Source organism: Mya arenaria, chromosome 16 (assembly GCF_026914265.1).
Source record: "Mya arenaria isolate MELC-2E11 chromosome 16, ASM2691426v1".
In the NCBI taxonomy this organism is placed as follows: domain Eukaryota; kingdom Metazoa; phylum Mollusca; class Bivalvia; order Myida; family Myidae; genus Mya; species Mya arenaria.
In genome coordinates, this window is record NC_069137.1 from 25,339,078 (window position 1) to 25,353,643 (window position 14,566).

At 35.9% G+C, this 14,566-nt stretch overlaps 2 protein-coding genes across 2 annotated transcripts in view; both read left to right on the forward strand.

The window, feature by feature from the left end:
- Positions 1-14,566, forward strand: part of LOC128221523 (ficolin-2-like) — a 107,708-nt gene that overhangs the window by 50,573 nt on the left and 42,569 nt on the right. The window lies entirely within an intron of this gene.
- LOC128221954 (ficolin-2-like) lies at positions 382-8,243 on the forward strand. The gene is made up of 4 exons (XM_052930672.1): positions 382-4,061; positions 4,194-4,290; positions 4,983-5,147; positions 6,077-8,243. The coding sequence occupies exons 1-4, from the start codon at positions 4,035-4,037 to the stop codon at positions 6,313-6,315; spliced, it is 528 nt and encodes a 175-aa protein (XP_052786632.1). The 5' UTR covers positions 382-4,034; the 3' UTR covers positions 6,316-8,243.

Below are 14,566 nucleotides of genomic sequence, written 5' to 3' on the forward strand. Positions count from 1 at the left end.
ATATCATCTATCATTTTATAAACAAATGCTGCAGATATCATATCTTCAACAATATATACTTGATCCGTCAGAAGTCCGCACATCATATGCCTTTGGCGAGATCACTTACATTTTTTCCTGGAGGAGTTTATTATTTGAGTGCATTATATCATGACAAGAATAATATTATCCTAATCATTCTCTTCTGTGATACAGTGGACGGACAATGGGGTGACTGGGGTACGTGGACAACTTGTGGCTCCAGGTGTCAGAGCGGAAAACAATTCCATGAACGGATATGCAACAACCCGTTCCCTTTCGGCCGAGCAAGTTGTTCCGGAGACGAAATAGAAGTCCGAGGTTGGTATTGATTTTGATATTATCCAAACGATATATTAAATAATCTTCCCATTGATTCATCTTACACATTAATGCTAGCCTCGCTTTCCGTGGTAAAGAACCTTTGATTGTTTTCAAATTCATTGTATTCATTTTATGCTACTTTTCAAACTACCTTATTATCGTTTTACTCCTATCAGCATTTACATCCGATGTTTAACTTAATATTCTGTAACCTAAACAATATAAACCAACAGCTTCCTTAAATTTACGAAAATAAAAAGTTAGCCTGTTTTTTTTTTCAGTTCAGAGATAATGCATACATTCGGTCTTTTGAATCGCGTTTTTTTGTTGTTGTTGCTTTTGCGTCACACATAAAATATGATAAATGAATAGGAGAAACCCATCATATTCGTCGTAAATATTATTAATATATAAATTAACGCCTTCATGTCTAAACAATCGGATAACAATTGCATACCTTTTCAAAATAAAGTTATTTGGAAGAGCGCATGGGAATTGTTTATTCGCTAGTGATATAGGCGTGCTTGTAATTAAGAGCGTGCTTGTGGTATTGAGCCTTCTTATTATTATTATATGCAGGCGCTGTAGGCGATATAGGCCTTACTAGTGATATAGGCGAGCTTGTGATATTGGGCGTGCTTGTGATATTCGGCATGTTTGTGATCTGAGGGCGCTGAAGGCGATCTAGGCCGTTCTTGTGATATTGGCGTGCTTGTGGTATTAAGTGTGCTTGTGATATTCGGCATGCTTATGTTGTAAGGGCGATGTATACGATATAGGGCGAGTTTTGCATGTGAATTGGGAATGCATGTGATATGAGGGCGCTGAAGGCGATATAGGGCGTACTTGTGATATTGGGCGTGCTTGTGATGTAAGGGTGCTGTAGGCGATATTGATCGTGTTTCAGTAATTGGACGTGCTTGTGATCTGAGGGCGCTGTAGGCGATATAGGGCGTGTTTCAGTAATTGGGTGTGCTTGTGATGTGAGGGAGCTGTAGGCGATATAGTGCGTGTGACAGTAATTGGGCGTGCTTGTGAGGAGAGGGCGTTGTGCGATATAGAGCGTGTTTCACTAATTGGGTGTGCTTGTGATGAGAGGGCGCTGTAGGCGATATAGAGCGTGTTTCAGTAATTGGGCGTGCTTGTGATGTGAGGGCGCTGTAGGCGATATGGGGCGAGTTTCAGTAATTGAGCATGCATGTGAAGTGAAGGCGCTGTAGTCGATATAGGGCGTACTTGTGATATTGGGCGTGCTTGTGATGTGAGGGCGCTGTAAGCGATATAGAGAGTGTTTCAGGAATTGGGCGTGCTTGTGATGTGAGGGCTCTGTAGGCGATATATGCCGTACTTGTGGAATTAAGCGTGCTTGTGTAATTTGGCATGCTTGTGTTGAAAAGGCGATATATGCGATATAGAGCGTGCTTGTGAAATTGGGCGTGCATGTGATGTGAGGGCGCTGTAGGCGATAAAGGGCGTACTTGTGATATTGGGCGGGCTTGTGATGTGATGGCGCTGTAGGCTATATAGGGCGTACTTGTGATATTGTGCCTGCTTGTGGTGTTGAGTGCTTGTGATATTTGGCATGTTTGTGTGGGTAGGCGATAAATGGGAGCGTGTGTAATTGTGAGTGTTTGTGATGTTAGGGCGCTGTAGGTGATATAAGGCGTTCTAGTAAATAGGCCTGCTTGTGTAAATGTGCGTGCTTGTGGTATTTTCTGTGCTTGTGGTTTTTTGGCGTTCTTGTGAAATTTTATTTTGGTGTGTTTTTATATTGGGCGAGCTTGTTATACCGGATGTGATTGTGATATTACTTTGTTTGTAGTACTTGGTTTGCTGGAGATATTTGGAGTGCCTGTGATATTGGGTTTGTCAGTGGTTTTGGGCGTGCATGTAATATTGGACTTGCTCTTAGTATCAGGTGTGCTTGTGATGTGAGGGTGATGTAGGCAATATTAGGCGAGCTTGTTGAATTGGGCGTACTTGTGATATCATGGTTCTGTATGCGATATTGGGCTCGACTGTGGACTTTGGCGATCTTGTGATATGAGGAGTTGTTGGCAATTAGGGGCGTGCTTGTGATATTGGGCTTGCTGGTGTATTGAGTGTGCTTGTTATAATGTGCGGGCTTGTTATATTAGGCGTGCTTGCGTATTGTGTGTGCTTGTGATATTGTGCGGGCTTATGTAATTAGGCGTGTTTGTGTATTGTATGTGCTTGTGATATTGTGCGTACTTGTGTTATTAGGAGTGCCTGTGATATTGGGCGTGCATATAATATTTGGCGTGCTTGTGATGTGAGGGCTTGTTTGTGATATTGGGCGTTCCTTTATTTGTGGAAACTGGGCGTGCTTGTGGTGATATTGGGCGTGCTTGTTTTGATATTGGGCTTGTTTGTGATATTGTGTTTTATTGTGGTATTTGGCGTGCTTGTGTAATTGGGCGTGACCTGAAGCCGTGCTTGTGATGTGAATGCGCTCTTGTGATATTTCGCGTTTTTGTAATATAAGGGCGCTGTTGGCTTTGTAGGGAGTGCTTATGGTATAGGGCCTGCTTGTGATATAAGGGCGCTGTTGGCGTTGTAGGAAGTGCTTATGGTATTGGGTGTGTTTATGATATGAGGGCGCAGTTGGAGAAATGATGGCGTTGCTGGCGATATCGGGTGTTCTTGTGACATATGTCGTGCTAGTAAAATTTCGCTTGTTTTCATGATGTAAGGGCATTGTTGATGGAATAGTGCGTTCTTGTGATATGGGTTTCTACCTGTGATATAAGGATGCTGTTGGGGATAACGGTGGAGCTTTCATTGTTATTGGTTTTGCTCGGATATCGGCTGTGCGTGTGATGAGGTGGCGTTGCTTGTGATATAGGGCGTGTTAGTTATATGGGGGCCGTATCTGGTAAAATGGGGTTGTTGCTTGTGATATGGATGCGTTGCAGTTGATATAGAGTGTGCTTGCGTTACTGGTATGTTGAGCCTTGTTGGTGGTAGGAGGCGCGCTTGAGATATGGGGCCTATTTGTAATATGGGAGCGATGCTGGTTATCTGGTGTTTGCTCGTGATATTGGGCTTTGCTGGCTTTATTTGCCGTTGTGTTTGATATGCGGTGTTCTTGTAAAGTAGAACATTATCTACACTGAACCGGTTTGTACTCTTTCATTAGGTTTCCTGTTTATCCGTTTTTACAGAAATGTTATTTTTAAAAGATTAAGGTGTTACATGCTGTGTTACATTCGACATGACATGCTGTGCTACGGCTAAACGATACAAAATAAAATGCGCAAAATGCAAGAATCTTTATTTGAAGTCGGTAATATGATAACAAACTCATTAGCTCAAAGCTATTTTTCGACAAAAATGTTTGGCTGTAAAAAGTTATGCTTTTTTCACAGTATTGTTACATGTATTTATTATCTCGTATTTCGGTGCATTTTAAATGTCATAATGATTCTTAAACTTTAAGTGTTGCATGTGTTATATTTATCATTATTGGTATTGGGCTGTTTTAATCAAATATATACTTTTGCTTTGTTTAATGCGTGTTTCTGTAGTATAAATATTAAAGATATGTTTCTTCTCATTTTTCAGCCTTTGCCGACTGTTCGGAAATAAAGCAGAACCTTGGCAAAGTGCCTTCTGGCGTCTATCATATCACAACATGGAAAACAAACCAAAATGCGAGTGTGTTCTGTGATATGGACACCGATCAGGGCGGTTGGACGGTGAGTTTGTATGATATTGTTACAAAGTTTACAAGGCATATATTATTCACTATTAAGATAAGATCGTGGTTTTATAAACAGTTTAACACTCAGTCAAATTGCCTCGTGGTTTTACATATTTAACCTTTGTAGGTGTTTCAACGTCGCATGAATGGAAAAGAGGATTTCTACCGCAACTTCTCTTCGTACGAGAATGGGTTTGGGTCTCTACAGGGAGAATTCTGGTTGGGTATGTCAGCGTAGTGATCAAAATGTATATATACATGGTTTTATGGTTTAATTATGAAACGTTCATGACATTTTAATGAATTTTGTTCACCTCGCGCTTTGAATAAATATAAGATAAGTGTTTGCTTCAGCATAATATATTCCACTGAGTGAGCACCAGAAGCTTTATTTCACGAGTGGCGTGATCAAAATGTATCGATACACGGTATTATGGTTTAATGGAGATTGGTTCATGAGATTTAATTGGAATGTTTTTTATCTCCCGCCTTGAATAAATATAGGATGCTTGTTTGTTTCAGTGTAAGATCCTAATATTATGCACCACGTGAGCACCAAAAGCTTTTGTACACTTGTGGCTTAGCCCTTTGTGAAATACTTACTTTTGGTGTTTACGTGGTGAAATGTATTGAAATCTTGCACTGGGGCAAACTTTATTTATGTTTATTATATGTCTAAAAGGAATTAATATGACTGATTTTGGTAAAGCGTGACAAAATGTATGTGGACGTAAAGTGATTTCGGAAATGACGTTGCGTTGACGTTTGAAGCAGGCCGAATTTAAAACAGTGAAATAAACACTTAGTTTATATAAAATAAGAACAATTCCACAACGTAAAGTAAGACAATAAGTTATAATAATACTCAGGCAAACTGACAACAAATAAATCTAATGCCAATAAATATGTTTCGTAGGCCTCAGACTGATGAATGAGATGAGCTCCCGGACATCAAATGATTTAAGAATTGACATCACACGTGGCAGTGGTAGCACCGGCTATATCGTATACGCTGACTTCAGTGTGGGAGCCGGGTCTAATTATACCCTACATGTTAGAAATATACGGTCAGAAAGCGGAGGTAAGTAAATCTTATCATTTATGCAAGGAATTCATTTGTGATTGAGGTCCGACATCGTTAAGTAAAGTGTTATTAAAAGCATCAAAACTAATATACGATTGTTGCGATGTGTATTGAACCGAAAAGCTTAAGTAACAAAAGTTTTACTGTTGTCATTATAAGTTGAGATTTAGATCAGTACGAGTTCTAAACTAAATCTAGCAACAAATGAAATTATATAGCAACGAGAATAATACCAAATTTAGTTTTTTTTAATGCTATTGATAATATTGACTGTTGTTAATGAATATGTCTTGAATATCCAAAATAAAAAAAAAAATAAAAAAAATATTGAAAAGAAAAAAACTAATATGGCATACCTGACATTGCAAAATTGACATAACAAAGAAGAACACAATACTCATACATAATTATAGTTCATATTTAGACAAATTACAAACAGTATAATTAATCAATATAATTTCTTATTACTGTTTAGTTGCAATGCTTTCGAATTCTCGGCACTTTAATATCTACATGAACAGTTGTGCCTTTTCAACATTCGACCATGGCAATGACCATTTAAGCAGTAATTGTGCCGATTATGATCGCTCAGGATGATGATATTGATTTAAAGTAGCAGTTGGCAATGTCACTATTATTTTACTAATTAACAATTGCAGTACATATTAGTCGACACAGGACTGTTAAAGTTCTTTCTACTCTGATATGAAAATGATATTGTAATTTTTGCTAATTCAGCAGCAAAACTGCAAGCGAACATTAATATATTCAAGGAATATTGTAACAAATGGAAACTTCAGGTTAATAAATGGAAACCATTGAGGTATATATGTGTGATGTTATTATGTGGAAATAAACTGGTGTTCGGTTCTATTCAAACAATTAACATTACCATCATTGATCAACATATTAATTTTTCATTGCAGTGCGTTCGTTTGATGCAGGGTTTGATACCGACAACAACGGTTCTGCCTTTACCACATTCGACCATGACAATGACCGTTGGGGCAGAAATTGTGCCGCTAAATATCGCGATAATTGCTTATATTATGCGAACCTGAATGGCCAGTACTACACACCCGGAACTCTTGTCTACAACAAAACAGCTATGTTATTTGACAGCTATGAATCGCTAAAAGCTAGCAAAATGATGTTTAGACCTTAGACCTTAAGTGAAGTCATTATTTCACTAACACGTGTGTTTTCTTATCATGTTTTAGTATTGGATTATGTTCAGTTAATTTTTTTTTTTAAATTGCTATTATTTCAACGCACGGATTGAACATTCGCCCTTTTCGAATACACATTAAAACAATTGTTTTAGGAATAACAGCTTTATTGCTCAGTTAAGGCTTTTTTGGTCTTTAATAAGGTCATTTTAAGTTTAATTATTATTTGTGATAATCACAATATGATTGATTTTTGATATTTCCGACATTTTCTCATTATAGACCGCTTTGGTAATTGATGGCTATAAATCGCTAAAAACTAGCACAATGACGTTAAGTTCTTATACCTTTTCTAAAGCCATTTTTTCACAAACATGTACTTTTTCATGTTCTATTTTAGTTTCCGATTGATAATATATTGAATTGATAATAATGTACTGTCCACTACTCGGCATTATATAAACCAACGTATGGTACGATCGCTATTTTCGAATATTTGTTTTCCGAATATTAAATTATACGTTTCAAAATAAACAGATTTGAAGATCACTTTAGGCAAAGAACTTTCAATTTTTGTAGTATTTTTATTTTTATTTTAAACTTTGACATTGAAATACTATTTGACTGAATTTGTTTTGTGTATTGAAATCAGTGTATTAAATATAAGCATTAACATAATGTATTGAAATGAAAGATTTGACGGAGTGTTTTTTAAATGAAAGCATTGACGGATTGTATTGAAAGGAAATAATTAACGGAGTGCATTAAAAGGTAAACATTGATGGAGTGCAATAAAAATAGGCAGATAAGGAGTGCATTGTTAGGTAAACATTGACGAAGTGTATTAAAAGAGAAACACTGACGGAGTGTGCAGTAGGGTTAGCATTAACGGTGCGTATTTAAATGTAAGCATTGACGGAGTGTATTAAAAGAGAACCACTGACGGAGTGTGCTGTAGTGTTAGCATTGACGGTGTGTATTTAAATGTAAGCATTGACGGATTGTATTAAAAGAGAAGCAGTGACGGAGTGTGCTGTAGGGTTAGCATTAACGGTCCGTATTTAAATGTAGGCATTGACGGTGTGTATTAAAATAGAAGCACTGACGGAGTGAGCTGTAGGGTTAGCATAAACGGAGCGTATATAAATGTAGGCAATGACAGGGTGAATTAAAAGGAAGGCATTAACGGAATGTATTAAAAGGTAGACATCGGCGGATTGTATTAAAAGGTAGACATTGGCGGAATGTATTTAAAGGTAGACATTGGCGGAGTGTATTTAAAGGTAGACATTGGCGGAGTGTATTTAAAGGTAGGCATTGACGGAGTGTATTTAAAGGTAGGCATTGACGGAGTGTATTTAAAGGTAGACATTGACGGAGTGTATTAATAGGAATGCATTGACAGAATGTATTGAATGGGAAATATTGACGGAGTATATTGAAAGGTAAGCATTGACGGGATGTACTGAAAGGTAAGCATTGACGGGATGTATTGAAAAGTAAGCATTTACGAAGTGTATTGAAAGGGAAACATTGACGGACTGTATTGAAAGGTAAGCATTTACGAAGTTTATTGAAAGAGTAGCATTAACGAGATGAATTTAAAAGTAATTATTGCCGGAATGTATTGAAAGGTAAGCATTGCCGTATTGAATTGAAAGGGAAGCTTTGACGGAATGTATTGAATGCGGAATATTGACGGAGTATATTTAAAGGTAAGCATTGACAGTGTGTATTGAAATGTAAGCATTGACGGAGTGTATTGAACGGGAAGCATTGACGGAGTATATTGAATAGGTAAGCATTGACGGTGTGTATTAAAAGGTTAGGATTGACGGATGATAATTAACGTAGATGAGCATGACTGATGTCATTCATTGATGTATAAATAATGTGATGTGTTGAAATAAATGTATGTTTTGTACTGTTTGGCGTCTAAGTTTAAGAAGTATTCGTATGTGCCATGGATTTCACACCCTAAAATAAGATGCCATGACCGCCTCACCTCATAACGTTTACAATCTGGGACGCGACATTGCAGAAGGCAAACATATTTTATAGTGACTTTCGGGATTGTCAGCTCATGGCATCTCGAAACAAGTTAGTTTTAAAAAAATAATATCGAGAAATGTATTTTCTTAAGAATCGCCTTCGAAAACTGGTGTCTCCCTTTGAACGGAACTAAGTCGAAGAGAGATACTTTTCAAGAAGGGGGTAAAAAAATTTTTTTGAGTTAGAGCTATGGCAAAGTTTACATTATAGAAAAAAACATAAATGAAGATAACGCTGAAAGAACTAGAGTTATAATTATTGCTGGGTGCCCAGCTTCATATTTTTCTATTGACAAAGTTTCTAATAATTGCTTTAAGCATTTTTTAGTTATTGCCGGGACAAAGATTGCATTAAAGAACATGGCCATTCAAGGTAAATTTGCAATTAATTGCTTACGAGTTATCATCCTTGCATGATACATAGCTTAACAGCAAAGACCGATCAATGTTCCAAGTGTTAATCAATTTATTCGATGAGTTTTTATAGTTCTGAAATAGACAAAATGTTTTTGAAGAAAAATAAAAGAATAATAAGAAAATAATAATGGTAGTTTACGAGACAAGGCAAGAACATTACAACTTGATCAATATTGTTATTAAATGGTACAACTTTTGAAGTCAAAGGAACACTAGACAAAGGACTTAACAAGAGCGCCTCGGTACGAACACCAACGTTCGTTTGGTTTTGTTATGTTGTTAAGTTTAAGAGGAACAAGGGCCATAACTCAATAATAATGGAAGGGTTATGTGCCTCTGATGTTAAGTGTCAGTGGAACAAGAGGTATAACTCAACAATACAGGAAGAGTCATGCGCCTTTGCTCTTAAGTTACAGTTGACAAGGGCTATAAATCAATAATAAAGGAAGAATTATGCACCTCTTCTGTTAACTTTTAGTGGAACAAGGGCTATAACTCAATGATAATGAAAGAGATATGCGCGCTTCTGATGTTCAGTTTCAGTGGACAAGGGCTATAACTCCACAATACCGGAAGCGGTATGCACCTCTGATGCTACGTTTCAGTGGAACAAGGATTATAACTCAATAATAAAGGAAGAATTATGCACATCTAATGTTAAGTTTCAGTGGAACAAGAGGTATAACTCAATAATAAAGGAAGACGTATGTGTCATGGATTATAAATACACCCTAAAATACGATGCCATGACCGTCCCACCTCTGGTACGTTACATCAAAGAAGGCGAACATACTTTTTTATAGTGACTTTAAGGATTGAGCTCTTGGCATCTCAGACACAAGTTAATTTAAAAACAGAATGTAGAATGTCGAAAAATGTATTTTTTAAAGAACCGACTTCGAACACTGGTGTCCGCTTAAACGGGAGCTTAGTCGAAGAGAGATATTTTTCAAGAATGGGGTAAAATATTTTTACATTCCTGAAGTATGTTTTGAGTAAGTGCCATGGCAAAGTTTACATTATAAAACAACACAAATGAAGATAACGCTAAAAAGTCCTAGAGTTATAGTTATTGCTGGGTGCCCAAATTCATATTAATCTATGGACAAAGTTTCAATCATTTGCTTCAAACATTCGTTTAGTTATTGCCGGGACAAATATTGCATAAGAAAACATGACGAAGCAGGATAAATTTGAAATTAATAGTTTTCATCCTTGCATAGTACATAGCTTAACAGCAAAGGCCGATCTATGTTCCAAGTGTTAATCGATTCATTCGATGAGGTTTTTTTTAGTTCTGCTACAGACAAAATGTTGTTGAAGAAAAATAAAAGGATAATAAGGAAATAATAATGGTAGCTTACGAGTCAAGGCAAGTGCAATACAACTTGATCAATATCTTGTTAAATGGTAAATACAAAGGAGATACAGGAGTTAACAAGAGCGCCGCGGAACGAACACCAACGTTCGTATGGGTATTTTTTATCAAAAAAAGGAAACGTTATGTGCCTATGGCGTTATGTTTTAGTGAAAAAAGCGATATATATCAACTCTCAAGAAAGAGTAATGCGCTCTGGCGTTAAGTTTAAGTGTAACAAGCAGCATATCTCAACTATCAAGGAAGAGTTATGCGCCTCTGGCGTTACGTATTAGTTGAAAAAGCGGTATATCTCAACTATCAAGGAAGAGTTATGCGCCTCTGATGTTAAGTTACAGCGGAACAAGGGGTATAACTCAACAATAAAGGAAGAGTTATGCGCCTCTGATGTTAAGTTTCAGTGGAAAAAGAGTATATTTCAACTATCAATGAGGGGCCTCGTCATGCATCTGCGTACTGTCTCTTATAACACACGTTACAAGATAATCAAATATACTTTTGCTAGTTTGATTTATTCACAACAACGTTCTGTAAATCCTTTCAATGGGGTTAAATAGTGTCTGTATCCTTTACAAGAGTTCACGTTGAAAAAGTATTTAAGGTTCACAGCTACAAACAATCTTCACATAATGCTCTTTCATAAGTGATTGTCATTGCTTATCTCATCAATATGTTTTAATTTGATATGGTCCTACCAACCGGCTCATAGTTTCATAGTTTCAATACAAACGGCATCATACAATTGAGAAAATACGCACAAACAAGAAAATATTAAATAAGTATGTTCACTGCTATGTTAGATTTCGTTAATCTAATAACCCTCAATGGTTGAGATACAGACTCAGAAAAGAATTGTGTTGATATATTTTGTTTCTTTCTGAAATATTTGAACGAGGAACTTATATCAAAATGTTTTTCTTAACACAAAGAGTTAGCATATGACAAAAACAATTGTTATCATATCAGTCACTTCGTTCAAGGGAAGAATCAGTACTAATCAACAAAACCAATGAATGTGAGATCAACAAACCCATCACTCTTGTTGATAGCCAAGTGTTAGTATGCATTTGCGAGTTATTCCGAATCAGTTCATTGGTTTGTGTGTTATAAAGCAGTTACATATGGTAACATACAAACTGACTGAAAAGCATCATGGACCAAAAATAAATTCTGAGGTCTCCCTTCAGTGATATTGCAAGCTAAATGACAACAATAATTAAACTTGATAGCAACTTTCGAAAAGAGGATGCGTTGTATTTTTATGTGAAATGTATTGAAATTATTATCTTAGGGTTAATCTGATAGTGTGATAAGCGACCTTAGGTCATTCAATATATACTCCTCGAAATAATTTAAGGACCACAAAATTAAAGGGCTATAGTTTCATCAATTTAATTATTACAAACAAAACAATTTATTATATGAACTACATGATATCTGTAGTTAACAGTTAAATTTCAGAAGTAACCACAACTTTTGATCTCATGTGTTTACCATTGTTATTCGCTATTACGTACTTTTATTATAGCCCTTTAATTTTGTGGTCCTTAAATAATTTTGAGGAGTATATTTTAATGTGGCAGATAACTTGCAAAGGAAGCTAGTTCGTATTGGATATGTTTGATACTGAACCTTTCATCAATAACAAAACATGTTGCAAATATCTTACGGATATTGTTCCACGAAAAAGAGTAACACACTTTTTAATTACAATAATGCGGCCACAAACAAAATATCACGGACAATCCAAAACAGATAATTCTGCAAGTTTGCAACGAAAATAACTCAGACAGGAACAGCATGTTTGTGCAACATTTTCAATCAACATTAGGAACTGTAGGCAAAACACTGCTTCAAGGTACTGAGCAAAATAAAATAGCTGATTCTCAACATTGGTATTGAATAAAGCGAGGATCAAACAGATCAACCTGTCTAAACCCTTTATCGTATTGTGCAACTATATTGCATTACAAATCACTGGTTCAAATTCCGGACTCACAGGGGCTAGAAGTACATGGACATTGATTTAAAATTCATCATAGTATTTTAGTATGACCTAATATGCCCTAAAACGGACATATTCTCAGTAATATTAGATCAGACGTTTTACAAGGGATGATAATAACGACAAATGTGTATAAGCCTTTGGGGAACTTGCACAAGTAAACTAAGACCTGGACACCTAAACAAACAAACATCATATTGTGTTTTAACATTACAGGAATAAGAAGGTGGAATTGAAAGGTATCAAAACATATGCATTGTATGAAATAAAAAAAAAACTATTTGTTTCCAGATATATGTTTTCTTATTGCAAAAAAATCTTACCTTCAAAACTAAATTCACAGAAGGGATCAAATAGGAAGGTGTTCGAGTATATTATAACAGAGCATACCTTTGAAACTGAATCCAAACAAGGCATCGACTACGAAGTTGTACGAGTCGGTTATAAGGTGAGCTTCGGATGGGAAGAAATATAAAACAGGCCCTTCACATTGCTTGTACAATGCGTCGAACAGGGGTTTGGATGGCCGCTTAGGGTAGAAGATGGTTGGTTTGTAGCCATTAAATTTACAAGAGAAATATATGTATTATGATAGGACTTTTTTCTGGTGACCCGTATCACATCGAGTTCGGTGTGTTTAAACGTATCCGTCGAGATTATTATTAATGGCACATCAAAAAACAATAATAACAACAAACGGTACTTATTAACCGAGTATAAACTAATCGTCATTTGCTGAAGACGTAACGCGGCCATTTTTAACAAAGTCAATATTTGTGGGATATTTTGACGATCAAAATATGCAATATTGAGGGAAGTTTGTGAGTCAATCGCTATTTCTATCGATGACGCGATTTCGCCTTCTGCTTTGTATTAGCTGCTCATATTTATAATAATAAACATGATAATGCAACAATATACGAAATGGCAAACAAAGTTCACTAAAGTAGCTTTCTAGAAAGATTGGAAGTGTTCTCTGCTTCGTTCTTCGTTCCTGAATATTTACATGCTTCTGGGGCGTAAGTATAGTAATATGATTTAATGTATTCAAAAATTGAAAGGTTTTACCAGTTGTTTTTTGTCACGCTATTTTTAGCAACGCGAAAGTTGTTTCGAGACTACACACGGCACTCTCATGATACGGAATCATAAAACGATAGTATCATGATACGGATTTTTCAATACTGTAATTTCGCTGTTGGATATGGACAAGGAATTTGATAGGCATGTAATGAAAATACTAGTTATAAAATTGTTCGCTTGGTATGCCGATATCTTTAAAATGGGGTAAAAAAATGAAATATTGTCGACAATGTTTCAGATCTATTTTGCTTGTGCACATCTTTGGCTTATTATTAAGGCTTAAAACAGCTCTACTCACGCGGTTTTCATAGGTATGGAGGTGTGCGTTTTACATTTTGCCTTTTTATCTTTCAACAACCACAAATATAGTTGGAATAATTGGCTTTGGCTTGTAGCTTAATTGTACCAATCTAGATGCAAAACAAAGGGTATGATAACAATGATAAAAATGACAGAACAGTTATGATAAAGGCAAAGGTTAATGGAAGAGCCGCGGTTGAGATGAATTCCAATAAGTCATGTCCTTTTCAGAACACTAATATTATAAGCATTTACTTCTCAAAACATGTCGTTAAATATTTAATAAAAGATACTTGCGTGATGCTCCTGATCTAAAGCACAATTATTATCGATCATTTTCAAATACTCTTTCGGAGAAGAAACGAGACTCAAGTTTAGCTCGAAAGGTACAAAGTTCAATGGCAATATAATCATTCAAAACATAAATCCATTACTGGCACAAGTCTGCAGAAGTTCATGACTTTAGCATATTCCATTACGTAAACCTTATCTGCAAAAGTCTTTGATCTCATCACCAATCCATTCATCTTATTTAATGAGTGTATGATAAAATTTAAAAAAAATCATCCACTGGCGATACAAAATATAATACAAATTTATGCTTAATGATGGGCAAAGCGTCAATAAAAAAGACATATATATATATACTGCACATAGGATTTTTTTTTTAAATAGAAAGCAAGCATGTAGTTTTGGTCGCTTTGGAGAGTATCCAATAGTTTGTGGATAGTCGGTATTTAAGAATATTAAGCATTAACAGGAGGATTAAACAATCCGACCTGCTTCCTAAGTTTTCTTTCAGGTCTGATAATATGATAAGTTCCGCAAAACATTTGACATATTGACTTATATTTCTTTGATCGGAAACAAATTTTCCTACCTTTCCGAAAATTTTAAAAATGGCTTATATTAATACCTCGAGAACTAGAAATTATAGTTCTATCAACACCAAGAGAAACAAAAATGAGTCTTACGTTTAAACCATGACAACACGAAATGGGTCTTATATTGAA